The sequence below is a fragment of the Bos grunniens genome, chromosome 21, assembly GCF_055505025.1.
Source record: "Bos grunniens cultivar Pamir isolate PY7600 chromosome 21, Bosgru_T2T1.0, whole genome shotgun sequence".
Classification (NCBI taxonomy): Eukaryota; Metazoa; Chordata; class Mammalia; order Artiodactyla; family Bovidae; genus Bos; species Bos grunniens.
In genome coordinates, this window is record NC_141185.1 from 43,972,993 (window position 1) to 44,000,402 (window position 27,410).

Sequence of the window (27,410 nt, forward strand, 5' to 3'; positions counted from 1 at the left end):
ATCTGAATCTATAAACCAGGAGTAATATCCACATCGCAGAGGTTAATAATGGTCACAAAAATAGCATTTGCAAAGAGCCTTCCAGAGAGCCTTGCCTAACACACAAAGCTGAGAGTTATTAGCTTCTTTTAAAATTTTATGTACCCAGATCCCCTGACAGTCACTCTTTAGCATACATGCTTTCTACACCCTTTTCTGGGGACAACAAAACACAGCCCTTAGGAAGAGTAATATGAGAGCATCTACCCAACTTCAAGAGCAGGTTCTATAAATTCTTCAGTGACAAAGCTGGCCTGGGCTATTCAGTGTTCAGAGCAAAGTCATTTTTATTGTAATGAAATTTTAAAAGGCAGTTCCATTAGTTACACATATACACAACTGACTTAGTAACTGTTAGTCATAGAGAACGTTCAAGAAATACAAATGATTTATCCACAGCACGGTTCACATTCATAAGAAGAAAGGTTAAAAGAGAAACGATTAAGTGCTGAAACTGTCCTCTGAAGCTCATCTGGGAATTATCTTGTTTTTGGAGAAAAATGAGATTGTTAACCCGAAGCAGGCTGCCTTGTTCCCATAAAAGGTGGAAAAACCTCCCTTTTTCCACCTCCACATGGTCACCACTCCACGGTCTTTGGCCCCAAGACCCAGGCACACCTACCTATGCATGAAGAGGTGCCGGTATTCCAGCATGATGCCTCTCAAGCTGCCCCAGCCCACAGGCAGCGAGGAAAAGGACAGTCAGATCCCTTCATACCCAAGATGAAGATCTGGCCAGGAGAGAGGGCTGAATGGACAAGTTGGGTTGTCCCTGGCAAGTCAGGACACAGCAACTTAATGATCAAACCCATACTTCCCAGTAAAAGAAGGAGCATTTCCACCCTGACTCATGACTGGCTACTGCTGTTAAGTGACCAGCATGGTCCTGCTTATGTCATAAATGTTAGGGAGCAGGTAGGTTGTGGGGGGGGGGCGGGGGTAGAGATTCAGGGCTCATCTGCTAGTCCAGGGGCTGACGTAGAGGGAAGGGAACACGGTCATTTCCCTGGGGCCTGACTCATCTCTAGACTGAGCCTGGTCACAGCACTGACAGTGTCAAGGGTGGCTGGTCTGAGGGACAGAGTCTCTTATGGACTCAGGAGAGTCATGCTCTTCAACGTCAGTCCCATCAACTATCAGTATTCTCATTGCAACAGGTATTCACGAAACAACAAAAGGGTGAATTTGATCAACTGGGAAGCAGAGAAGAATGTGGGTGTCTGTGATGGCTCTGTTGCTCCCTGAAACCAAAACTAGAGATGAAGCCAGTAGGAGGCATATACAGGCAGAATGTTCTAGAACCCCTGTAGCCACTGTCACAGTCACTAACCCAGCCTTGGCCAAGCCTCAGCGTGGCTGTGTCTGTGTGCTCACCAATGGTTCAGGCAGCCACCACATGGCTTTTTTGAGGGGAGAGCCTTCTGCTTGCTCAGCCAAAGGAAGCCACTGGAAGGCCTGGGAGATGCAAGATGAGGTGTGAATGAGGAAGAGAGTCCTGGAGCCAAAGTCCTAGTGTTGTTCCCCTTCCCAATCCAGCTTTTTGTCCATCTCCAATAGGAAAGGAAGTTGAGCTGAAGGCCACGCTGACACAGGGTCCATGGGCATCCTGGTCTCCTGGCTGGGCAGGATCAAGGCTTCTACAAACTGGCATTACTAGGCTCTCCAGGACTTTAATGCTCATTTGTCTCAAAATTCCTCGTGTGTGTTTGTGGGGGGGTGGGCAGAAAGCATCCCTCAGACATGTGGTCCTCTGGGTGCTCCCTGTTTTCTGAGTGGCCACATGGTGCTTCTAACACTCACAATCAAAGTGTGGAATGGGGAATACAGAAAACAGAAAACTCAAACTGCCAGTCACACTGCAGCCACACACCCCTCCAGGGCTCCTGGGACACAGCTGGGAGGGGAGGTGGGCTTACTTATTTATTTTCTTTTTGGCCACACTGTGCTATGTGTAGGATCTTAGTTCCCTGACCAGGGATCGAACTCAGGCCCCAGAAGTGGAAGCTCAGAGTCTTAACCACTGGACCACGAGGGAAGTCAGGTTGAGGCTGTTTAGTTATGATGCTCTCCATTACATCTGGCTTTCATTTGCTCACGAATCCTTGCCTACTAGGACTAAGAACTGAGAGGTCCTCATCCTAGACATTGTGTAAGTAGATGAAAGGTCCTGGGAGCAAGACTGTTCTCCTCTGTCCTGCATCCCCTCAGCACCCAGTACAGCCCGGGTGGGTGGCAGGCTCCCAGTCAGCATGCCAATCAGTGTGTGCACCTTAGAAAACCCCCAAACTCCCTCCAAAACCAGAAGAGACAAACATACCTCCCCCCTCAAACTCAAATTTATAGACTCAAAGTCACAAGAAGTCTGTTTTCATTTCACCAAGAACCCATTCTTTGATCCAAAAGCTATTTTGGTGTCTTCTTGGGAAATAATTAAGTCTACCGTCTGGGACAAGTTCAAGGCTGCAGGGGGGGGCAGAGGTGACCCCAGGAGCGGGGCACACCCAGGGGAGGCCCCTTCTGGGTCTTGGTTCTGTCAGGGTCGGGGGACGTTCAGCCACCTGCCATTATCCCAGGAACCAAAAGGCTTCTAAAGGTTAAAAATGACATCCATGCGTCTAAACCCCAAATCCAATCGCCACTATATACACGAAGATTAAAAACCACTCTAGAAACTGTCAGGTCAGCTTTAATTTAGAGCCCATGACCTGGGATCACACAAAGCTGGCTACCAGCCAAGGGTAAGCTCGTGAACAATGCTGGACTTTAACAGCTGGAGCTTCCCAGGCCAGAATGAACGCCCATCCGCTCTGGATGCTGGCCAGCGCTGGGGTTGATGCAGTTTTCAGAGGATGAGAGCAAACACTCTCCACGTGGCTCCTTCCTGCAGATGGGGCTCACTCCTGGCTCAGGTAGCCCAGAAGCGACTCCACTCCGCCGGGCCCCTCAGAACCCCAGGAGGAGGGGTACAAGGATTGTTCTGAGCCAGGCGCCTGCAGGGGGCATGGGCTCCTCTGCCTGCCGCGAGGTGGCCACAGGTAGGTAGCCTGTCTCCCTATGGGTGTCGGTGAGCTGATGGGATGGGGAGGCAGGACAGGAGGGGGACCATTGGGAAAAGAAGAGGACACAGGAGTTTCCTTCCTTACTGTAAAGGGCACGGGATGGAGTGGAGGTAAGTAAAAATGGGGAATCATCTCAGATCTGAGAGAAACAACAAGCCAGGGACCAGGGGCTCAGAAGTTAGCCAGGCAAGCTTCTAGAAGTCAGCTCTCACTCTGTCTTGAGACAACCTGGGGTGGGGGGGGGTGGCAAAACCAGAACTGGAGCCCAAGTCCTCTCCCTCGAAGACCCGCCCTCTGCCCCTCCTGAGAAGCCGCTGTCCCCTGCCTGGACTGAAGAACTGACCTAGCAGAGCAAGCAGCTCTGGGCCGGGACTCCTGGGGTCGCCGTCAAGTGCCCGCCTGCTCAGTTCAGCCTGTCTGCCTGGAACCCAGGCCCCAGGCCTGGCTCCCTCTGGTCAGGGTGTCCTCCTCAGCTTGGCCGGGGCTCCACCTCCACCACACACCCTGGATTCTAGACTCTCGTTCTTGCCACACACGACAGACATGGGCACAGCACATCCTTCAGGACAAGGATTCACATTACGTGGCACAAAGTACACGCCTCATGGCAACATGGATGGACGGACAGATGCGGCTGAGCCAGGAGACAGAGGAGCCGGCGTCCACCTGGGGGTCCTCGGCTGCTCACCTCCAGCTCTGAGAACACAGGCTTTGTGCCCTCTCTCCCCACTACTCCCTGAGCCCCATGCGGACACAGAAGTTAGAAGCCAGGAGAAACCAGATTCCAGCTTCCAGGGCAGGCCTGGGCATGCCGCTTGGGCTCTCTGGGCTGTAAGTGAACTTTACATAGACACAAATTGTCCGATAGGAGATTATTCACAACCAGATTTTAGGAACCCAATGGGTCGGCCTCCCAAGCACACACAAGTAAAATACAATAAATAAACCCACCCCTGACGTCTACCAGGCTCCTGTTTGGTGGCGGAGCAGCCACTGCTGAGGGTTAGAAGCTGAGCAATGCGACAGTGGCAGGGGGAACACGGCGGGGGCGGGGGGAAATGAGGTGTCTTCTGCTGGGGGGGGTCCTGCCACAGGACAAGCAGGGCAAGGGGGGCCCCCGTTCACGATGGCGTCGACGTCACAGCAGGGGGGACACTGCTCTGTGAAGCCTGGCTTTGCCCGCAGCTACTCCGAAAACGGCGGGAACATGCCCAGGTCGGCAAAATCTTCAATGTTATAGTTGCCGGTCCCCTGGGTTGGATCTCCGGGCATGGGCAGCATGTCCTGCAGGAGAGAGGAAAAGAGCGCAGGGAGTCGGCTCATCCCTCATTCTCCTGGGCAGTGGCACATCCCAGGAGCCCAGCCTGCCCGCCACCCTCACGGCATCTCTCCAACAGGGCAGCCTGGGAACACGTACCCTCCCCACCGCCCCCACCATCTGACAGATGCTCTGCTGGGTTCCTCCAATGTCTGAGACCCTGGGTAGCTTTGCTGTCCTGGGAGATGTCATTGCAGCAGGAAGCTCTGTCTGTTTAAAGCCTAGCCAGGACACAGGGTGCACAAGAGGCCCACTGGTACCAGTTTGGTACCAAGCAAGTTATATACACAACCGACAATCAAGATACGACAGCACTGCGATGCAGGGAAGGGCAGGAGGGCTACGTGTAAGGAGAACTGAGTGGGCTGTCTTCACCGTGTACATCGAGGACAAGGCCAAATCCCTGTGGGGTTAGACTTCACCTTTCACGAGTCCTTCAAGTTCTCTGGGACTCAGACTACCCATCCAGAAAATGGGCAGAGCTATATTTCAATTCTTTATGGCAATTTCCCCAAAGTGTGCTGTGTCCAATTCTTGGCCCACGAGACACTCTGGGAGAAAAGAATTCTGCGGACAAATGAGTTTGGGAAACGAGGTGTACTTTGCTGCCCTTCTGTAAACCCTCAGTCATCATTAGTACATAAAGGCTCTGTTAAGTCCTGTAGTCATACAGATGAACCTATCTGCAGGGCAGGAATAGAGATGCAGATGTAGAGAATAGACGAGTGGGCAGAGCAAGGGAAGGAGAAGGTGGGACAAACTGAGACAGCAGCATTGACCTATATATACCACCACGTGTAAAACAGAGGGCTATTGGGAAGCTGCCATATAGCGCAGGAAGCTCAGCTCTGTGATGAACTAAAGCAGTGGGATGGCAGGGTGGGAGGGAGGCTCAAGAGGAAGGAGGTACATGTAAACATGTAAACATGGCGGATTCACTTTGTTGTACAGCAGAAATTAACACAACATTGTAAAGCAATTATATTCTAATTTTTTAAAAAAGAAACTGAATAACTGTTTAATCATGTCTCACAAATGTATTTGACCAAAAATTCTTTTTAGCATCGTTACCATGAAGAGCCAGGTTAGGGAAATCTGCTTAAATGGTGACTGTGAGGCATAAGGAGGGGCCAGGGCTCAGCATGACGGATGGAGGAAGGGGGGATAGTCATCATGGGTCAGGGGTGGTCAGGTGAGGGCCTGGGTGAGGCACCTCTCTGCAAGTATAAAAGGATTTTGTCTCTTTGGGGACCTGGGTTCTACAGCTTTGCCTGTGAAGGTGCTGCTTGAACTGGTGGGAAAGGAGCTTGAGGCGTTGCTGCTGTTCAGTCACTAAGTCATGTTCAGCTCTTTGTGACCCCATGGACTGTGGCCCGCCAGGCTCCTCTGTCCACGGCATTTCCCAGGCAAGAATACCGGAGTGGGTTGCCATTTCCTCCTCCAAGAGATCTTCCTGACCCAGGGATCAAACTCGCGTCTCTTGCATTGGCAGGCGAATTCTTTTCCACTGAGCCACTAGGGAAGCCCCAGCTTGGGGTGAGGGTGGGGTAAATGGAGAGCTCTCCCATGAGAGCTTTGTAGTCCTGTGGGTCCCAGGTGAGCCCTGCTCCAGCCACGCCTTGCGGGGCAGGCTCTGGAATGTGACAGAAGGCACTTGGGGCTCTTGTTATCAGGTGTTTCTCCCTCATGAAGACCTGGTAGGGTGGACGGGACACACCCCCACTTGGAGCCTCTTCCCAGTGAGAACTTTCCTGGCTGAAAGTGGGGCTCTGACACCCAAGGGGGCCAAGTCCTGCACTGTGGTATGCCAGCGATATCTGTTACTGCTGCACACTTAGGGAATGGCTCAAACCAGGGGTCCCCAATCTCTGGTATCCAAAGCCTGATGATCTGAGGTGGAGCTGATGTAATAACAATAGAAATAAAATGCACAATAAATGTAATGCACTTAAATCATTCCGAAACCATCCCCTCCCACTATCTGTGGAAAAACTGTCTTCCACAAAACTGGTTGCTGGTGCCAAAACGGTTGAGGACAGCTGGATCAAACAACGGAGGAGTTGCAAGGCACCCAGGCAGCTTCAACCAGCAATACGTGCCTGGGGCTCAAGAAGGGAGCCTCGCCTCTTTCTCCTCCTGGAGCCCCTGGAGTCGGGGCTATGACCTTCCCGGGAGGGGCCAGAACTCACAATCTCTATCAGCAGTCGGTGCTACAGCAGGGAGGCAGAGACCGAGGGGGAAAGGAAGCAGAGAGAAGGCGCGGGTACCTACGAGAAGGCGGTGCTCGCTGATTTACCTGGAACACTTCAGTCTGACCGGGCTGCTGGTGGGAGTGCGGCTCACCGCTCTGCTGTCCGTGGTGCTGGCTTTGCCACTGCGACCAAACTTCCGAGGGCCGCCCTTGGAACTGCCCGCTACTCTGTCCGCTCTCAGCTGAAAGATCCGACATAGAGCACACTTCCTTTAAAACCCAGCCCATGACTTCAGGAGACCCAAGAACCACTACAGCCCAGAGGACCCCCGCACTCCATCCAGAGCGGGCTGAGCCCGCTGTCGCCCTCTGCCTCATGCTGGCTGACAGATAAGAAGCTGGTTTGGCACCCGAGGGCTGGATGGGTGAAAGAGAAACAGGAGCTCTCTGCCAGATGGTGCGGGTACTGGGCAGTGAGGGTGGTTCTCCCCGAGCGCATCTGCCAGGGTAAAGTCTTACAGCCCTCAGTCCTTCAGGATCACTGCTGGAGGCATGTCTGTGGCCGAGAAGCCATCTCCTAGATGTGCAGGAGAATGGATATGCAGTCTCTGCCACTCCAGATACCCCAGCTCACAGGCTGCTCTTTAAAGGAACCCTGTCCTGCCAGTAGAAGAGCCTCACTCAGCAAAACTTGACCTCCACCAGCCTCACTGCCTTCTGGGTAACTCAGCTGAAGCCACACATGGCATTCCATGAAGGTCCTTCCACGGGGGCCAAGAGCCATGGCTCTTTCTGCCCGTCTCTTTAGCAGAGTGTTTCTCAGCACCACTAGTTTGAGAGGTAAGGCATTTGGGTACAGCTTAGACAAGGAGATAGGTCTCTTTGTGGGAATTGCCAGATAAATTTGTGAACAAGAGCGACCTTGCTCTGTCCACAATTTACAAAAAATACCTGGTGGAAAAACAAAACTTAGAAAAAAAGAGCAGAATTTTGCCTAAAACATTTTAAAGATTAACCCAAGGGGGCGAGAAAGGGAATATTTCCTGCCATATATGTAAACAAGGATGTCACAATCATCAGCAATTGTAGACACCATGGATGGGGAGCTGGTGAGCCCTGAGGGAACCGAGGAAGAAAAGAATACCTGCCATCCAGCAGCCATCAGTCTGCAGCCACTCCCTACTGGGAGCCTTGAGGAAACTCAGGATGTGAAAACATAGGATACTGGCCCCAGATAGGTGAGGTGTACATCAAAGGAATGATTTCAGTGAGCCCAGACACTTGTATCTTCCCATACATGGAAAAGTGCTAAATTCCTTAACCTGGCTATCTGGTCTTCTTTAACAATAATCTTTTGATGTTCAGACTACCTGCCCTTTGTTGCAAAACTTCTATATCACCTGGCTTCTCCCCTCACCTCCTCTGACCAGTTCTCTAAGGGTTACTTGAAATGCTGCCTCACAGGCTTGAAGTCCTAAATCCTGTGCATGCTCAGTCATGTCTGACTCTTTGCAACCCCATGGACTGTAACCTGCTAGGCTCCTCTGTCCATGGAATTTTCCAGGCAAGAATACTGGAGTGCGTTGCCATTTCCTACTCTAGGGGATCTTCTCAACCCAGGGATCCAACCCTGGTCTCCTGCATTGCCAGGAGGATTCTTTATCACTGAACCATCAGGGAAGCCCAGTCCCATCAAATAAAACATAATTCTCAACTTTCAGGTTGTGAATATTTTTTAAGTCTACCAGGGTTGGTTTATCCTAAGGCATATTAAAAACTGCAGGCACTTTTCCTTGTTCCAAACCATTCAATGACATTTTGGAGGTGACAGGCTCACTGTCCAGCTCTATAGAGCAGAACAGGTCCCATCTTGGCCCTACTTGTTCTTCAACAGTTGTTCTGACCACGGGCGACCCCACTCCCCACCTGATAAGTGGGCACTGGGTTCATCTTGGGTGGTAGTTTAGATGGTGTTCAAAGGGAAGAGTCAATCCCTTTCTCTCTCACATCTCACCTACTGCCTGAGACATGAAGGGCTTTAATAAAACATATACTCCCTTGAATGGTTCACCACGGCACCTTTCAAGCTCTGCGTGATCACAGTTGGTAAAGGGATCCAGAAACTCAGGTAAGGATACAATTCCTGATTGCACACAAGAAGGAGTTAAATCTACTGTGCATACAGGATTTTGTTGTTTAAACAAATGCATCTGGCTTTGCTGAAATGCCTTTCCCGAACACTCTCTCACGATATTCCATGGGCCAGGGACAACTTTTTCATAGAATCATGTCCCCTGGCCCGGTTTGGGAATGGTGGTGGTTTAGTTGCTAAGTCGTGTCCGACTCTGGTGACCCCATGAACTGTAGCCTGCCAGGCTCCTCTGTCCATAGGATCTCCCAGGCAAGAACACTGGAGTGGGTTGCCATGATTTGTGAATAGAACAATCTAGAACAGTCCTGGTTCAAAACTGTAGCAATATTAAATGCATAGGACTTCCCTGGGTGTCCAGTGGTTAAGAACCTGCCTGCCAGTGCAGGGGAACTGGGTTTGATCCCTGGTCTGGGAAGATCCCCCATGCCACAGGGCCATAACCACTGAAGCCCGTGCACATTAGAGACTGTGCTCCAAGACAAGAGAAGCCACTGCAATGAGAACCCTGTGCATTGCAACCAAAGAGTAGCCCCTGCTTGCTCCAACTAGAGAAAGCCCACATGTGGCAACAAAGACACGGCATAGCAATAAATAAATAAGTAAATAAAATGCTTAAAAAATGTGCAGCAGCCCCAGCTGGAGCAGTGATGGAAGCCCCACTGGTCAGATACCCACCCCGTCCTGGAGGCCCTGAGGTTGAGCACGAGCTGGGCCATCTGCTGCTGGGACAGAGGATGGATGGACACAGGCACCTCTGCTGAAGGTGGGGCTGGGGCAGACCATGAGGGTTGTCCTCATGTATTCAGGGATGACTGGCTTGGTGTCGCTGTACCTGTGTTCTCTCTGGCGTGTGCGTCCTCCCCCTGCTCTGCGCCTGCAGGATTCTACCTGTACTCCGAGACCTGATCGAATGTGACCTTGAACGACTGACTCCATGCTCTCTCCTCAGTTGGCCTGTGGCACTTGTGCTGTCTCTCAGGACGGTGCCCTTCATGCTAAGATGACTCATCCCCAGATGTGAGTAACTTAAGGCCAGGGACCTTATCTATTAAAACGTCTGTTCCAGGCTTCACTGAGTACAGTGCCTGGAATAAAGCAGAAGTATCTGCTGGGATTTCCCTGGTGGTCCAGTGGCTAAGAGTCTGCATTCCCAATGCAGGGGGTCCAGGTTCAATCCCTGGTCAGGGAACTAGATCCTACATGCCACAACTAAGATCCCACACAGCCAAGTAAATTTTACAAAGTATCTGCTGAAGGCAAGAATGAAGGAAGGAAAGAGGAGCAAAGGAGGAAGAAATAAGAATGCTCTATACACTTTCACTTCTATTCCCACTGGAGGCTTCCTGGATATCACCAATTTATAATGAAGCTAATACCCATCTTCTCATCAGTCTTCCTTGGTGACAGCCAGAGCCAGGGGAGGGGGGTGGAGGGGGAGAATTAGAGGAAGGCTAGCTTCCCCAACTTGTGTCTGGGGGTGGTTGTATTCATGAACAAGACAAAATTTCAGAACAAAAATTCTTAAACTTCTGGGAAGGGAAGTGCTTTTCTTAACTGCGTGCAATAGAAAAAAAAAATTAATGAACTGGATTGCTTTATTCATTTATTTATTTTTATAGGGATGTAAATGCAACATGATAACTAAATAGTTAATACTGTTACAGGGTATGCCTATTTATTTATGACCCTGCTGTGTGGCATAGAAGATCTTAGCTCCTCAATCAGGGATCAATCCCATGCTCCCTGCACTGGGCATGTGGAGTCTTAACCACTGGACCACCAGGGAAGAACTGGTTTGCTTTAGAAACCGCATAAGCTAGCTAAGGAAGCAGGGAAAGGGCTTGGTATTTTTGGAGTACTGACTAGGTGCTAGGCATCCCTCGGGATACTTTTTAGACATTCTTTAATTTCTTCTTCACTCTGACGCTAAGAGATGAGTCCATCTTCCACATTTTTCAGATGAAGACACTGGGGCTCAAAGATGTCAGGAAATGCGCCCAACTCATTTAGCTTATGAATACCAGAGCCAGGGTTTGAACCGAGATCTGTCTGATGCTGAAGCCCACGTGCATTGATTTGATAAATAGTTTTCATAGTGAATGCTATGTACCCGACACTGAGCAGTGGCTGGGGATACAGTGGGTTGCAATGGTCCAATTCATTGAGAAAGACAGATGAGTAACTAGGCAATTGGAATTGTTGTTTGTTTAGTTGCTCAGTCATGTCTGACTCTTTGCAACCCCATGGACTGTAGCCCACCAGTCTCCTCTGTCCATGGGATTTCCCAGGCAAGAATACTGGAGTGGGCTGCCATTTCCTTCTCCAGGGGATCTTCCCAACTCAGGGATTGAATCCAGGTCTCCTGCATGGCAGGTGGATTCTGTATTGCTGAACCAGCAGTGAAGCCCAATTGAAACTGTTAAGACTGCTTATAAGGGAAGCACAGGCAATTGGAAGGACAGGGCTGTGAGACTTAAGCCAATCTGCATCTTCCTGGAGGAAGTTATATCCACCGACAATCTAGAAGATGACCTCACCCGTCATGTGGTGGGACAGTTAAAGGGGAAAGCCCTCCATGCAGTCTCTGCTCCTGACACTTTTTTCTGAGCTGCATCAGTGACCTCTCTGATTAAAGAATGAGTAATAACTACAACATAACCTCCCCAGGATGATAGAGCCCTGTGGGGTCTTAGACTAAACCCTGGCCCCGACTGACCAGTACCACAGACCATAAACAGGGCATGTTTGTGGCCTGCCCCCAGGATATGTACCTACAAGCCTCTTTCTGGAAGAAGCCCCAGTGTTGCTTCATCGATCCGAAAACCACGTGTGTGACTGCAAACCTTAAGCATGGGTTCCAGCCATGCCGTGCTTCTTGTGTTCTGTGGGCTGCCTGCGTAAGACCTAGGCTGCTACATCCCCTGGCTGGATGCCTGGGCCACCTGCCAGCCCAGGGATTCCAAACAGAATATTCGAGTAGGTTGCTACCATCTGGGCCGACTGGGTGGGCTTTCACAGCAAGAGTCAGAATCTTGGGGAGCTTGTCAATTTCTAGACTGTAGACAAAGGGGATGACAACTTCCTTAAAAAATTATTGGCACTCAATGTTCTCTTTTCAGCTTTTGCTAACTAATAATTTTGGTGAGATTCATTTGATTTGGAAAGTGCATTAAGACTCAAGGTTTACCTGAAGTCTCATTCAGAGGTCCTAAGTGGTTGGGTTTAGCTCAGTGGTTCTCAGGCATGGGTGATTTTGCCCTTACCCGCGATTCTGGAGGTAACGTCTAGAGACATTTCTTTCTTTTCTGATAGGTAAGAAGTAGACCTTTTTAGAGAGACACACTTCACAGACAGGGTGCGGGCCATCTCAGAAGGCATATGTATGTGTGTGCATGCTCAGTCGCTAAGTCGTGCCTCACTCTTTGTGACCCTATGGACTGTAGTCTGCCAGGCTCCTCTGTCCATGGGACTTCCCAGGCAAGAAAACTGGAGCGGGTTGTCATTTCCTATTCCAGGGGATCTTACCAACTCAGGGATCGAACTTGTTTTTCTTATGTCTCCTGCACTGGCCAACGGGTGAGTTCTTTAACCACTAGCACCACCTGGGAAGCCCTCCATGAGCTTTAAATAAATTCAAGTGTGTAAAGCATTGAGCACAAAGTCAGTATGTGGTGTGAGTGAGCTGCTATCATAATTATTACAATATTATCATCATCCGAAGTAAGCTAGCTGCATGGCAGCTGTAACAGTGGCTGCTTAGCCTGGAGCCCCGTTTGTGCAGTCCTGCTCTTGGTCAGAGTTGTGTGGCAGCCTCAGCCCCTGGCTCTGTCCTTCCTGTGTTCCACCTCCATTTGCACTTCAGAGCCCAGCGTCCGGTAAGTGGAGACCAGACAGAGGCACAGAGCTAAAGGCTCTAGTCGCTGGGGCAGGGGGTGGCATCCCTTCATTTCTTGTTAGGGCCGCCCTGAGATACTTCTAGGCCATACCAGGGGGAATGCTGACTCTCCTGGGAGCCTCTCTTGACTCCCCCACTTGCTTCCAACAGACTTGGCTGTTGCACCTCCAGCACTGGCTTGCCGGCCTCTCTGTAGCTGTCTCTCTCCCCTGCCTCGGTGTCTGCACTGTGACCTTCTACCTGGTCAGAGCCGAGTCTCCTCCCAGGGCTCAGCACAGGGCCTGGCATCAGGAGGGCCAGCAAGTAGGTCAGTGCCCGGTGGGCCCTGTGCTCCCAGGAAGGACTAGGTGCCTGCATGCCAAGTGTGCTCAGACTGGTCATAGGGGTGGTGTCTCTCCACATGCAGCGAGCAGGGGGCCCTCCTGGGAACCAGGGACCTCCAACCTCAGGGTGGGTCCAAGTTGAGCTCCTGGCTGGCTTGAAAGCAGCTGCCTTTCAGGAAGGGCCTCTCCTTCCTGAAACAGGGGACTGTGCTTCTAAACTCACCATATCATCTGGCAAGGATATTTAAAGGCTGAGTGTGAGAACCTGCTACAAGTCTATGGGATTCATGCAGAGAGACACGTGAATCTGAGGGGGAGGGACAGATAAAGGGTTGGGAAATGCTTACCCAACCCCCAGACCTGGGGCTGCGGGGCCAGAAGTGCTGCTATTAGCGGTGGGGTTGGACAGGGGGTGGGGGCAGCTGACAACTCAGGTGTGGGCCAAGGGCAAGGCACCACATACTTCCTAAAGCTGACATAGCCCTAAAAGGACACTTGTGGCTCAAATGGAAACGCAGGTGTCTGCTTCAGGCTTGCCTGAGAATGGTGCATTCTGGAAAGGAAATGCCCCCTGAGCATGACTGTCTCCACAGACAGCCCTGCAGGAAGGGGACACCAGCTCAGGCTTCTTGCCAGCACCAGGATCCTTTCTGAGTTCCTGCTCTGTGACGTGGGACTCAGACCCTGGCAGACACACGGAGTGGGTCATTTAAACACCCGCAGGGTGAGCAGTGGCAGGGGCTCCTGGGAAGTCCACCAGAGGGAGCAGACGGTTAACCCTTTAGGGCCTGAAGTTGTGCAAACAAAGCTAAGCAAAGTGTTCTTCCATGGGATAGGATCCCTCTTGTAATATTAAAAAGAGAGCGAACTTTACGATGTTTATCATGTACACAATTTATTGACGCAATGCATCATCCCTATGACCCATACTTCCCCAGCTTTTTGAAACAAGATCACAGTAAGTTCCCTATATAAAAACTTTCAAAGATGCAAATATGCCCAGCTATTGTACTACACTACTGTACTTTTCAAGGTATGGAACTGTAAGATTAAAAATGCTTGCTTTTTTTTGGTTTGTTTTTATGTATTATTTGTATGAAAAGTATTATAAATCTATGGCAGTACAGTACTATATAGCCAGTTGTGTTAATTGGATATCTAGGCTAACTTTGTTGGACTTATTAATGCACTCTTGGAACAGAACTCATTCATAAGTAGGGGACTTACTGTATAGGGTTTTTGACTTGGGTGATCTAAAAGTCCTTGCCAAGGGCCATAAATGGTTAAAATAGTACTCAGATGACATCAGTGCACAGGAGACCCAGAGCCTTGACAATGATAAAGTCAATCTACAAAGCCAAGGTCTAGGCAGCAAGTCCCTTAGGGACACCACTGGCCTCCTGATGGCCAGAGAGAATTTGGAAATCTCCAGACCTGGTACCAGGGTTCTGAGAGCCCAGGGCTCAGACTCCCACACCAGAATGTTCAGAAATGATCTTAGCTGGCTCTCCCAGGAATTCTTCCCCTCTGTCCCCACCTACCGAAGCCTGGAGTCCTGTTGGCCAGACTGGAGTAGGCGTTCCCGCTGGGCGAGGAGGTAGCCGGACTGGAGAGAGGGCTGTAGGACGAGGGGTCTGCAGGATATGTGTGGCTTGTTCCGATCCCAAAGGGAGAAGACTGAGTCTTGCTGGACTGCGAGGGGAGTTGCTACAATCAGGACAAAGCGAAGAGAGGGCCAGCATCACCAGCAGGCCCCCTCCCCACACCCTCCATGGCCCCGGTTGGTCACTGTCACGCACAGGTCCAGCCTACACTGGCAGCCCTGCTCTGGGCTGATAGTGACTCCAGTGGCTTCCTGGCCTGCTGGGCACCATGCCCAGGATCAGGCCAACATGTGCTGGCCCAAGAAACAGGACTCAGGTCCTGGATCTTCAGGGTCTGGTTGAAATTGCCCTCCAGGAACTCAGTGATCTAAGTCCTCTGCCTTCCTTGGCAGAGGAAGGGGGGACCTTGGCAAGGACTCTACCAGTCCAGGATACAGATGTCCCCACAGTGACAACAGGGAGGCAGGTGTGTCCCCAGGTTGACGACCTCATGCACTCCGGGGCCAAGGGAACTGAGGTTCTGAGTGGTGAGGGGCTTGCTCCTGATGGACGGTCTCTGAGTGCCTGTCCCCTCCCCTGGTTCCCCAGAGCTGCCTCCAGACTGCTGGGAGAAAATGCTGTGAAAACAGACTTGGTACCATTGATGGGTACCTGGTTCTCAAAGTACCCTTTGCCTCCGTGCTCCTTGGAGCCTGGCCGTGGTTGAGGCAGTCAGCTCCAGCTCCATGCGCTGACTTGTTCTCAGAGCCGGGATTCCCAGAGAGCACAGCTCAGGTGCTCTGCGCCCTCTGGGAACCTGGGGCAATACCCTTGCTGACGCCCATACCTGTCCTGGAAAGGGCGGACGGCTTCCTGTCCAGGCCACCTGACTCTGGTTGAGCTGCCTGGAGATCTGGGACATGTTCTGACTTGTTGAGGACGAGGACTGGATGTCGTTCACTCCAGGCACGTGCACCACGGCAGAGCTGCGAAGGAAGAAAGAGCACCATGGGACTTTCCTGGTGATCCAGCGGTAAGACTCCACCTTCCAACACAGGGGGCTCAGGTTCCATCCCTGGTCAGGGAACTAAGATCCCACGTGCCTAGGGGCAACTAAGCCTGTGTGCCACAACTAGAGATGCCACAGTGCCACAATGAAGACACAGCACAGCCACAAAAAAAAAATTCCTGCACTAACCGTGATTAAGAGGAACTTCACTCCTGAGATCCCTTCCTCACTTAACACAGGGCTCCTTTCCCATCTCCCTCTTGATGTGTGTAAGTGACCTCGGGGCCTTTTCTGATCACTGTTCTCTATTGGGGTGGCGGGGGTCTCCTCCACTGCTTGGCCCTGGCTGCCCTCACAGCACTGACTGGAGAGCTGGCAGGAGTGCTGTGGACCCCAGGAAAGGTGCCCTGGTGCACAGGGCCTGTGGGACCACAGCAGGACTTGGGTGGGGGACAAACTTAGGGACGTGCAGCCACAGCTGTGCCATCCTGCCAAGGGCTCAGTGCCACTCATCCCATGTCCCTTCCCACTCAATCCAGCTCAGGCCCTGCAGATGTACAGGAAACTGGCCGTCCTACAAGCTTACAGCTTCGTGGCACTCTTTTAACTAATTAACCCATTCGTTCTATAGACCAGTGATCTAGTGAGAGCCTCCCCAGTGCCAGGCTCCATAAGGGGACTGGCCCCTTCTTCTGTTTCAGTGACAACAGCTGGTGCAGACTCAGCATCTCTGGCTGGACCATCTGTTCTAAGCACCTGCCTGCAGCCTCAACTCCTCCACTCCACTGCTTACACCCCTGTCATCACAAACTTTCTCCAGGACCTTGTTTCCTCAAGCCCCTCTTCTACCATGAGTCGTCCCAGTGATGAGTCCAAACTCCCAAGTCGAGCACAGTAGTCAAGACTGATATATTCATCTTTCTTTTCCTCCCAGACTCCAGGAGTCCCCATGTCTCCTGTCCCTGGACTCCGCTCAGCACAATCCTGATGCCTGTGCACCTGCCCTTGCAGCAGGTGGCCATCTGCTTTTTTGTTTCTGGGCCTCCCCCTCCCCCTGCCCCCACCATGCTGTGCCTGGCTAGCCCTCCTCACCTCTGCTCCATCCTGGCTGCCCTCTGTCCAGATGGCAGGGGGCGGGGAGGGAGAGGGGGAAGCAGCAAGTGTTACAAGGACTCGATGAACACAGGCCTAGGCGGGCCTGGCATGGAACTACAGCAGGTCACCATGTGCTGAGTGGGTGAGTAACCAGCAGCAGGGGAAGAGCCTGGAGCCTTGGCCAGTGCTCCGCAGAGCCAGGTGACCAGCAGGGATTATGTCTCAGGGGCAGCTCCCAGGGGGCCACCATCTTGTCCTCCCATCCCCAGACTAGAGAGTAGCTGCTCCAGGAAAGAGTTCCCCAGAGACTCAGAACAAGTCACCATCTACTACAACCCAGCTGCGGGGCTGACAGAGCTACTCTGTGACCTCAGGGGTTAATGTCTCATGGCGCAGCTGCTGACCACCTGCTGCCTCCCCTGAAGTCGGTCCACTGATCCTTGGTGAGGGCCATCCTGGCTGGGACCTGTTCCTGGGGTGGCTGGTCCACCTGCCCAGTCTTGGTCCCTGCCTGATTCTCAACTGGACATTCAGCTCTAGCCAAGTCAGCCAGAGGCTGGGCTGCTTGGGGAGCCCCATCCCACCAGGCACGGGTCTGAGATGCTTCTGCTAGTGGGTCTGGGGGTACCCGATGGCTACCACAAGTGCCCACCACCCTCCCTGAAGATGTCTGTGCCCTAGCCGAGCTCCCTAGCCCCTGCTCCTGCTGCCCTGGGAGCCCCTGGAGCCAGGCCCCATCCCTGGTGGTGTTGCTGGCTTCCTCAGTGACTTACAAGAGACCCCTGATGCTAAGAACCAACCCCGGAAGCACAACATCCTACTTATACCTCCCATGAGCAGCCCTTTAGGCTGAGACCCCAGGCGTGGTGGGCTGAGTGGTCCTCTCCCCCTTGGAGTTCGCTGTGGCCTCTAGAAACCCAGGGGCAGGGTCCTTTCTGCTGCCCTGTCAGGTGTCCCTAGGTCTGTCCTGGCTAGAGCCACCTCACTCCCTTCTCCATGGCAGGCACCTCTGCAAACACAGTGGCTGGCACCTTTCACATCCAAGAAAGAGCAACCGACACTTTGTATTTATGGTGGCTCATCAAGGGCTTGCAGGTCAGAACTGGAGCTCCCGGACCCCTCAGCCTGGCCCTGGCATACAAATGTGTGTCTGTGCTCAGTCATCTCTGACTCTTCGCGACCCCATGGACTGTAGCCCACCAGGCTCCTCCGTCCATGGGATTCTCCAGGCAAGAATACTGGAGTGGTTGCCACTTCCTTCTCTGGGTCGACCTGACCCAGGGATTGAACCCACATCTCCTGCACTGGCAGGTGGGTTCTTTACCACTGAGCCATCTGGGAAGCCCGGGCATTCGAATGGGTAAGCACTAAGTGAGGTTGGCAGTATTTGCTGCACACAGAGTCAGACTCTGAGACCCAGGGCTTCACTGAGTAGGGGCCTCTTCCTGCCCTCTTGCCCACCCCTGCTTCATGTCCCACACTCCCAGCTTGTACCTGAAGGCCTTTCCCGAGTGTCCAGCAGGGAATGGGCTTCCTTGGGAGTAGATCTGCTGTGTTCCTGCCGCAGAAGCTGAGCTCATCATCTTCTTCTCCGCTGGGAAAAGTAGAGCAAGGGTCATCCTGTAGGAGTTCCCGCCTTATAGACTCCAGGGCAGGGAGCCCCGAGCACCCCCACAGAGAGGCTAAAGAAATGGGCTCAAACCCCAGCTGGGCCTTTAGATCTGACACGAGCAAGAGGGTGGTAGTTTGAGAAACAGCAGTGGGGATGGGAGCTCTCTCACTCTCTCTTGTAATTGAGGGGTCTGGGGCTCCCTCGAAGCACCCTCCCATTTCCCCAGAAGCTCAAAGACCCCACTTGCATCTTATTCCTATAATCTCTAACATCTCCACTTGCAGTAAGATACTAGAATAAAGGAGATGCAGATGAGTTACATGGCAGCTATCCTGTGCCTGGACAAACCCCACATCTGCACCTGTCTCTGGCTTGCTGGTGGGGAGGTGGGCAGAGCGGGCAGATCCTTTCCTGGGTGACCATGAGCAGAGATGGACACTCAGGATCCCGGACTTGGGGCCCAGGGATTGGGCTAAAGGGACCACGGCTAAATCTCCCACATGTGTCAACAAACCTCCATGATGTTTTTAAAAACACGGAGGCACTGCACAGTTTTACTGCTCCATTGTCTTTTGCTGTGATGATGGTGTTGCTCAATGGGAAATCCCTACAGGATGGAAAGAGACCAGATCTTGGGTGTGTATTTCTAACCTAATCACAAGGCCTTGGATCTTGGAGAGAAAGAGACGAGGCTAAAAGTTGCAGGAGGGGGACTTCCCTGGCAGTCCAGTGGTTAAGATTCTATGCTCCCATTGGTGGGGGCACAGGTTTGATCCCTGGTCAGGGAACTAAGATCCTGCAAGCCACATGGGGTTGCCAAAAAATAAATAAAATTAAAAGTTGCAGGAGTAAGAGAGACTTCTGAATTTCTCTTGACTATAAACAAGCCATTTTTTTTCTCATGCATTTAAGATTTTTGGTTGTTGGTTAAATAAGAAACATTTATTTTTCTCAATGCTCCAGAATGTTTGTGGGGTACAAAATTACATATGTCTATAAAATCACATGGGCTTCTCAGGTGGTTCAGTGGTAAAAAATCTGCCTGCCAATAAGATGTGGGTTCGATCCCTGGGAGGGGAAGATCCCCTGGAGGAGGAAATGACAACCCACTCCAGTATTCTTGTCTGGGAAATCCCATGGACAGAGGAGTCTAGTGGGCTATAGTCCATGGGGTTGCAAGGAGTCAGACATAACTGAGCACGCATGCACATAAAATTATATATATATATATATATATAAAAATTTTAACCTTCTATATCTTTCTTATTACTTTGAGCTACATGAGTGGCTAGAGATGAAGAAAGGCATATTGAAATCTTCCACTGCAATTTGGCTTTATCAGGATTTCTTGTGTTTCAAACTATTTTTGGATTTCACATTTCAGTGTTCATGACATATAAGCTTCTTTCCTCACTGAATGCTCTAACTTTTCTTTGTGCAGCAAGGTCAACACCTCTGCTTTCCTCCTTGGTTTTGCAGCACCATCAGCATCTATTCTTTCAGGTTAAATAGTTTCACTCTGTTATCATATTTTATCATATCATATCGTATCATATCACTCTGTACTATCATATTTTGGGGGCATACCATTCCAGAATTAGCAATCAGGAGCCCTTGGACATCAACTTATTGCACTACTCATGCTATTCATAGTTTCTTCTATTTCACTTTATTTTTCTTCTGAGTATTTTGCAAGTTGCTAAAAATGTCCTTGTCTTTTCTTGGAAATGATTTGGAAGTGAGACCTCTTTCCTTTCCTTTTCTTTTTTTTAAATCATTCATTAGTAGTTATGTTTTTAATATTTGAAGTTATATATCTTTGTAATGTCAGAGATAAAAATAGTATAGACTGATGAGAAATTTCTGTTCCTAGTACCCTCGCCCAAAGTATGTATTTTTGCTGAACTGATTTGACTTGGGTTTTTATTTATTTTTAAATATCTTTTTATCTTCTAAGAATTTTTATATTAATTCTACATGTTACTAGTTTCACTTTTTCATTGCTACTACTTTTCCAACCTTTCATTTCCAATCTTGGGTTCTGTATTTTGATTCATTTCACAATGACTTCTCCTGCAAGTGATTTTTTCCAGGAAGTATAAGTAGATGGCACATATCTGAGAAGGTCCTTCTGTTCCTTTTTTTCTTTTTTGGCTGCACTGGGTCTTCTTGTGATGTGTGGGTTTTTCTCTAGTTGAGGCTCCAGGGCTTCTTATTGTGGAGCACAAACTCTGGAGTGTGAGGGCTCAGTATTTCTAGTACGTGGGCTTAGTTGCTCCGTTGTGTGTGGGATCTTAGTTCCCTGACCAGGGGTCAAACCCATGTCCCCTGCATGGAAAGGCAGATTCTTAACCACTGAACCAACTCTCTGTTGCTTTTTCATATAGGAAAGCAGCTTGGCTGGTGGAAAAATTTTGAGATTACATATTTTCTTTCCCCTTCTTTTTCCTTTTCTGTTAACTTTTTTTTTCTATTTTGTCATCTCTGTGGGAAGATGTCTATGTCTGTACAACATTAAAATTTCAAATGGATTTCCCAGAAATGCTGTGGGTGTGGCCAAATATTTCAGGATTATCTGAGAGGAAGAGGAACCAGTGATATGTGGGACTGTTTCCTCTTGCTGGAAGAAACCACATCTCTTTATGAAAGTGGAAGAAATACTGTTGTGGGCAGCTGGCACATGTGGATGACCGGCGATGGGGAGGAGGGGGAGCACCAGCAGGGAGCCCTCGAGTCGTGCTAACAGGTCTGTCCTCTGCTCGGAGCCGGGCGCTGGGCTGCGCTGGCACCTGCTGCCCTCAGTTCAGGCTGTGCTGTGCTCAGTCAGTCAGTCGTGTCCGACTCTTTGTGATCCCATGGACTATAGACCGCCAAGGCGCCTCTGTCCATGGGGTTCTCTAGGTAAGAATACTGGAGTGGGTTGCCATGCCCTCCTCCAGGGGATCTTCTCAACGCAGGGATCGAACCCAGGTCTCCTGCACTGCAGGTGGAATCTTCACCGTCTGAGCCACCAGTTCAGGCAGCTTCCTGCTTTCCTAGCATCCAGTCCCCAGCCACGTGGGAATAGGGCTGGGGTCTTCCACCCCACGAACTGACAGCAGGAGGACTGGGATCTGCTTAGGGCCTCTCTGTCCTCCCCTAGGCCACGCTGTCCCTGTTCCTTGGTCCTGGGAGGATGGTACTGGGGGGTCCTGTCCCTTTACTGCATTTCCCACGATTCTGTGGCATGAGTCAGCAATATCTCCCTAAACTGATCCCAATTGTGCTGTATTTCGCTGATCACATGAAAATGGAATCTTTTTTTCTGAATTTTGGAACTGACAACAACATTTCCAAGTTTTATATGTGATCACAGACTGATCTCTGTGGCAGTCTGAGTTGGGGAGTGAGGCGGCTACACAAGTGGGTTCCATGTGACACCTGAACTTTGGACAGCACCATTTTTTTTATAAGATTTCTTATATTGTTTTATTATTTATTTATTTTTTTGGCTGCGCTGTGCGGCAAGTAGGGATCTTAGTTCCCTGACCAGGGACTGAACCTGGAACCCTTGTCGTGCAAGCACAGCGTCCTAACCACTGGACATCAGGGAAGTCCCATAAATGGTACCACTTTCTCTAACAGCAACACTAACACAGGTGGACACCCTGGTGACCACTGCAAAGGATGACTTATGAACACTCATACCATGGAACGCTATGCAGGCAATAAAAATGCAGATTATTTAACAACCTAGAAAGATGTTCATAATAGACATGTGAAAAAGTAAGCTACCAAACAGTATGAGCTCAATTCTGTATATAAAAAGAATTCATATGTCTTGCTCTAGTGGGCAGGACCATGCTCAGTAAATCTTTAACCCATTTGTCTCCTCCTGGGAGGCTGTGCTCCCTCCATGTTAGTTGCTTCGCCTTCAACATCAAGAAGATCAAGCCAGTCAATCCTAAAGAAAATCCACCCTGAATATCCATTGGAAGGACTGATGTTGAAGCTAAAGCTCCAATACTTTGGCCACCTGATATGAAGAGCCGACACATTGGAAAAGTCCCTGATGAGAGAAGTTGAGGAGAAGTTGAGGCCAGGAGGAGAAGCAGGAGATGGAGGATGAGATGGTTGGATGGCATCACTGACTCAATGGACATGAGTTTGAGCAAACTCCAGGAGATAGTGAAGGACAGGGAAGCCTGGTGTGCTGCAGCCCAAGAGATTGCGAAGAGTCAGACACAACTTAGCAACTGAACAACAACGTGTAGAAAGACAAAAAGGACAAGCTTTAAAAAGTTAAAAAAGATTAAATGTAGGTGGTACGATACTGGATCATTTTTATTTTCCTTTTTAGGCATATTTTTATTTTCAAATATGGTCCTCTCTACATTACAGATTAAAATTTTTTTTAAAAAATAGGGACATGTCTTTGGCTTGATAATACTAAACTGTACGATGATGAATAGAGCTCATTTACTCCAATTCCTCAAATTTTGAAGATGAGATGTCAAAGGCCCATGAGATGTCAGGTGGTTGCCCCAAGGTAACAGGTAAATGAGAGGTGAGTTTGAGAACAGAGAGGATTCATTAGGACCCCTGAATTTGGTGTTCCTTTTACACCTTGCAGTAGTTGCTGTAAATTCACCCCCAAGGGTGGCCAGCTGGAGGCAACTATAAATCCCACCATCTCACCACGTCAGCACTCTTCGGGAACTTACATGCACTGATTCCTGCAAACATTTCGGCAAACCGCGGATCTCTTTCCTGGGAAAAGATTGCATCTGCCTTCTCCACGGACTTCCCTGCATCATGAACTCCAGCTGGCAGGTTGGGGACAGGCACCTGTTTGCACGTGAAAACACAACAGCATCCCTGGGTGTGAGGGGCAGAACAGACACACCAGATCCCTCTCCCTCAGAATCGCTGGCATCTCAGGCTGGGGTGCTGGGTAGGGCAGGGAGCTTTTGTATATGTGAAAGATAGAACACACAGGTGTGGGTGTGAACAAAGGGTCACAGAAGGCTCACTGGAGTTCCACCGATCACTTGGAGAGAGAGAAATAAAAATGATCAACTTAGTCTAAATATCAGGGAAAGTGAACATAAAGTTTAATTGGAGAGAGATGCCAAGTACCAACACAAGCTTCAGTTTCTCTAAGGCCAGAAGCAGTGAGAAGAGAAGGAAGGAGAAGGGAAGGAGGGGCCCCTGAGGAGATGGCCAGGAAGAGGTCCCCTGAGAACATCAGGGTACAGATTAAAGGTGGGAGGGGCAGCACGGAGGCTGCAGAGCTGACAAGGTTCAGAGCTGGGTGGTCTCCAAGTTCCCACACAGCCTCTGGATCTCAGTACCAGTAAGTCCCTTACATACGAACCAGTTCCATTCCGAGAGCATGTTCTTAAGACCAATTCATTTGTAAGTCTGACAAAGTTAGCCTAGGTGCCCAACTAATACACTTGGCTATATCGTACTTTACTCTCATAGGTTTATAATACTTTTCACACATCTGCACAAAAAAATGAACACAAAAAAATTAAAAGAACATTTTTAATCTTACAGTACAGTACCTTAAAAAGTACAGGAGCACCAGCTACATCATCACTGCTTTTATGCTTGCTTCCCGACACCCTGGGCTTGAAATAGACACTGCACTGCTGTCCTCTATATAGTACTGTACAGTAAAATACACATGAGCACAACCATTTGTACAGGCTGTACGCACGTGATAGTGTACGCCAGACACGAGAACTAACTCATGTGATTGGATATGCAAACCCACATTTGTATTTTTGAAAGCTCACAGCTTGAACTTCGTATGGAGGGAACTTACTGTACTGGCTGTCCGCAGCTCCTAACGCTTGTGTTCTACACTCTGCGTGGCAGAGTCACGGTAGACCTCCACTGAGCACACACACTCTCTGGGGGCCAAAATGCTTTCTGCAGTGTGGGTGGAGGGAGCAACACCACCTGCTGGGCCGAGGGGATTTAGTCTGCAGTCCTTTGGTTGGAGACAGTTCTAGCTGGGAAAGAGTTTTCCAGAAATTCACCTGCGACAAGTCGTACGATGACAGCCCATCTCTCTGGTGCACTTCCAGCTCTGCCTGCTGCTGCTGGAGCTGCCTGTGAAACAAGGGGTCAGCAGAGAGTCAGGAAAAGAAGACGTGGGGATGACAGGGAGGAGCCTGAATGTCCCTTGCTCCCCAGTGGCACAGTGGGTGACACCTGTTGGATCTCTAAATCGTTTTCAGTTTTGACTGATTTTATTTCTTCATGTTCCAAATCAAGGCTCCAAGTCTTTTTTTTGTTGTTGTTAAAGTAATCAACGGGTTTTATTTCCTTAGAACTGAAAATATTCAGATCTAAACTTCGAAAGCTACTGTCAACAATATTTCCTCAGAGCCCAAGGGAGAAGGGCATGGGTGAGACAAAAGATGGAGGAAGGCAGAGAGACCACCAGGAAGAGGTGGGGGAGGGGCCCCTTGTTTTCCTGACTTAGTCGGTTACACATCAGATCTGGTGACAACACTGAGGGGACCAGGTCCAGGGATGTGGGTGGGAAAAAAGGAACAGCGAAACTTAACTACATAAACGAGCCATGAAACTCCAAGTAGAAAGGGAACCACCTAGTTCATTTCAGAAACGGGTAACTGCAACGGTAAAACTAGGAGAGTGGAGGTACCGTTCTTTTATACCTGGGTGATGTTTATGACTTGCGGTGGCCTTGAGGCTGGGGGAGGAGGGAAAGGGGTGGCCAGGGGTCTTCCCAGAACATCCCGTGAGCCTCTAAAGATCTAAATGGGGACAGATGTTCCTCAGCCTTACAACCCAAGATTTTTTTTTAAGTTGGAAAGTGAAAGTGTTAGTCGATCAGTGGTGTCTGACTCTTTTCGACCCCATGGACTGTAGCCTACCAGGTTCCTCTGTCCATGGGATTCTCCAGGCAAGAATATTGGAGTGTTGCCATTTCCTCCTCTCGGGCCGGAGGCGGGGAGGTCTTCCTGACCCAGGGATCAAACCCAGCTTAGGTTGCCAATATTTAGGAAATAAGTGGGTTTTTTCAAAAAGTCAATTTTATTGAGTATAGTTGCTTTTGTTTCCCTGGTGGCTCAGCTGGTAAAGAACCTGCCTGCTAACACATGACACGCAAGAGACACAGGTTTGATCCCTGGGTTAGGAAGACCTCCTAGAGAAGGAAATGGGATTTCTTGCTGGGAAAGCCTATGGACAGAGGAGCCGAGAGGGCTACAGTCCATGGGGTGGCAAAAGAGTCAGGCATGGCTTCACGACTAAACAACAATAATACATAAATATATATATATATATATATGTATATATATACACACATATAATGAGCAAGTAGGGAAATATTTTCACCATTAAAATAAGCAAAATAAGCACAAATTAAAATAATCTCAAAGTACAGTTTTTCACCTACTAAGTTGGTAAAAGCGCGCTCAGTGTGCTGGCAGGGTACTGAAACTATCTCGCTCATACCCTGCAAGAGAAGCCTGTGTGGACGCAGTCTTCTCGGAAAACAGGACGGTGGCCACATCAGAAGGGGCGGCTGCAGTCACAGCCTTGCAGGTGGTCGCCCTGCCGCAGGGGCTGTACTAAGGAAATGATTCAGGGGCAGGAAACAAGAGCTGTCCCCGCACAGCTGGCTGTGACAGGGGAATGGCTTTGTAAACTACATCTATTCATTTGCTGAGTAAACACGGTCAGCAGCGGCCACCACAGTGAAGACTGGAAACACCACAAGGTATGACAAGAGTGTGGGGGAAAGTTCAGCACCAAATGTTACGGATGCTGTGATTACAGCTACAAACGTTATGTCCTGTGTGGGTGAGTGAGATTTGGAACATGGAAAAAAAATATCTTAAGAGTTTGCATTAACTGGAAAGATTTTCCGTGTTCATTTTCACTATGAAAGTATGAATGATGCTGGGGTGTCCCTTTGTCATTCCTGGCCACACCCTGGACAGGAAGTGGCAGGCAGGACAACGGCTCACAGATCCCCTGCCCTCTTCACTTGCGGCCTGAGGTGTATGGAGGAGAGCCCTTGAGGCCCTCCCTGGAGAGGACAGGCAGCTGTGGAGCTCAGTCAGGGAGCAGGTCCCTGGAGAGGGGCAGCTGCTGAACAGTCACAACCTGAATCAGCATCTGAGGACCTGGAGGGCTCCCGTTCACCCTGCCCTTTCGGCTCAGAGTCTGCATTCAGATGGACCACATTAGCCTCACAATGTAAGCTCACAGCCCTTGGGGTAGAGATATTTAAAACTCCCTTTATATTTAAAACTCCCAGGTGGCTTAGACGGTGAAGAATCTGCCTGCCAATGCAGGAGACCTGGGTTCAATTGCTAGATTGGGAAAATCCCCTGGAGGAGGGAATGGCTACCCACTCCAGTATTCTTGCCTGGGAAATCTCATGGACAGAGGAGCCTGGCAGGCTACAATCCATGGGTTTGCAAGAGTTGGAGACAACCGAAGTGACTTAGCACGCACGCACCTCCCTACAACTCCCAGTTTGAGTTCCAATTCTGCTTTGGAGAAACACAGAATAACTTGAATTGTGGTTCTCAACTCTTTTCCTCAGCATTCAGAGGTGTACAATCTGAACACTGTTCTCCTCCAGTCGCGCCTTTCAATTGGGGCCCCTAGCATGTGTGTCCCCCACAAGGGAAGACATCTTAAAAGAGGACCCCACCCAGTTGGAAGACCCAGTGAATAGTTTATTTAAAACTAAGCCCGGCAGGACTTCCCTGGTGGCTTAGTGGTTAAGACACTGAGCTTTCAATGCAGGGGGCGCTCCAGTGTTCTTGCCTGGAGAATCCCAGGGACAGGGGAACCTGGTGGGCTGCTGTCTATGGGGTTGCACAGAGTCGGACACGACTGAAGTGACTTAGCCGCAGGAGCAGCAGCAGTAGGGAAGTAAGATCCCATACGCCTCCAAGTGCAGCCAGAAAAAAAAAAAAGAACTACGCCCAGGTGAGCCATGTCTTCAGTGAAGTGTGCTGAACTATCTATGCCAAGTGTCTGCCAGGCACTGGAGAGAAAAGATAACTCAGAACCTATGTGGTTTCTGGCCTCGGGGAGCTGACAGCCTCCAGGGGCAGACAGATAAGTTGGCAAAAACAATGGCTGAGTTAGGGATC

The 27,410-nt window shown here is 50.0% G+C and overlaps 1 protein-coding gene across 11 annotated transcripts in view; it reads right to left on the reverse strand.

Annotated features, from left to right (window-relative positions):
- Positions 1 to 308: 308 nt before the first annotated feature.
- ARNT2 (aryl hydrocarbon receptor nuclear translocator 2) overlaps positions 309 to 27,410 on the reverse strand; it is a 204,584-nt gene continuing 177,482 nt past the window's right edge. For 5 of the 11 annotated variants that reach the window (XM_086364221.1, XM_086364225.1, XM_086364218.1 and 2 more), the window contains 7 exons: positions 24,306 to 24,378; positions 22,980 to 23,103; positions 18,159 to 18,258; positions 15,408 to 15,546; positions 14,519 to 14,684; positions 6,713 to 6,849; positions 309 to 4,382 (listed from right to left, as the gene is read on the reverse strand). In XM_086364221.1, the coding sequence (XP_086220347.1) occupies positions 4,284 to 4,382; positions 6,713 to 6,849; positions 14,519 to 14,684; positions 15,408 to 15,546; positions 18,159 to 18,258; positions 22,980 to 23,103; positions 24,306 to 24,378 (838 nt within the window). In that variant the 3' untranslated portion in view covers positions 309 to 4,283. Of the gene's footprint in view, positions 4,383 to 6,687; positions 6,850 to 14,518; positions 14,685 to 15,407; positions 15,547 to 18,158; positions 18,259 to 22,979; positions 23,104 to 24,305; positions 24,379 to 27,410 lie in introns of all 11 variants that reach the window. The other 6 variants (XM_086364222.1, XM_086364217.1, XM_086364223.1 and 3 more) reach the window with 3 other exon arrangements.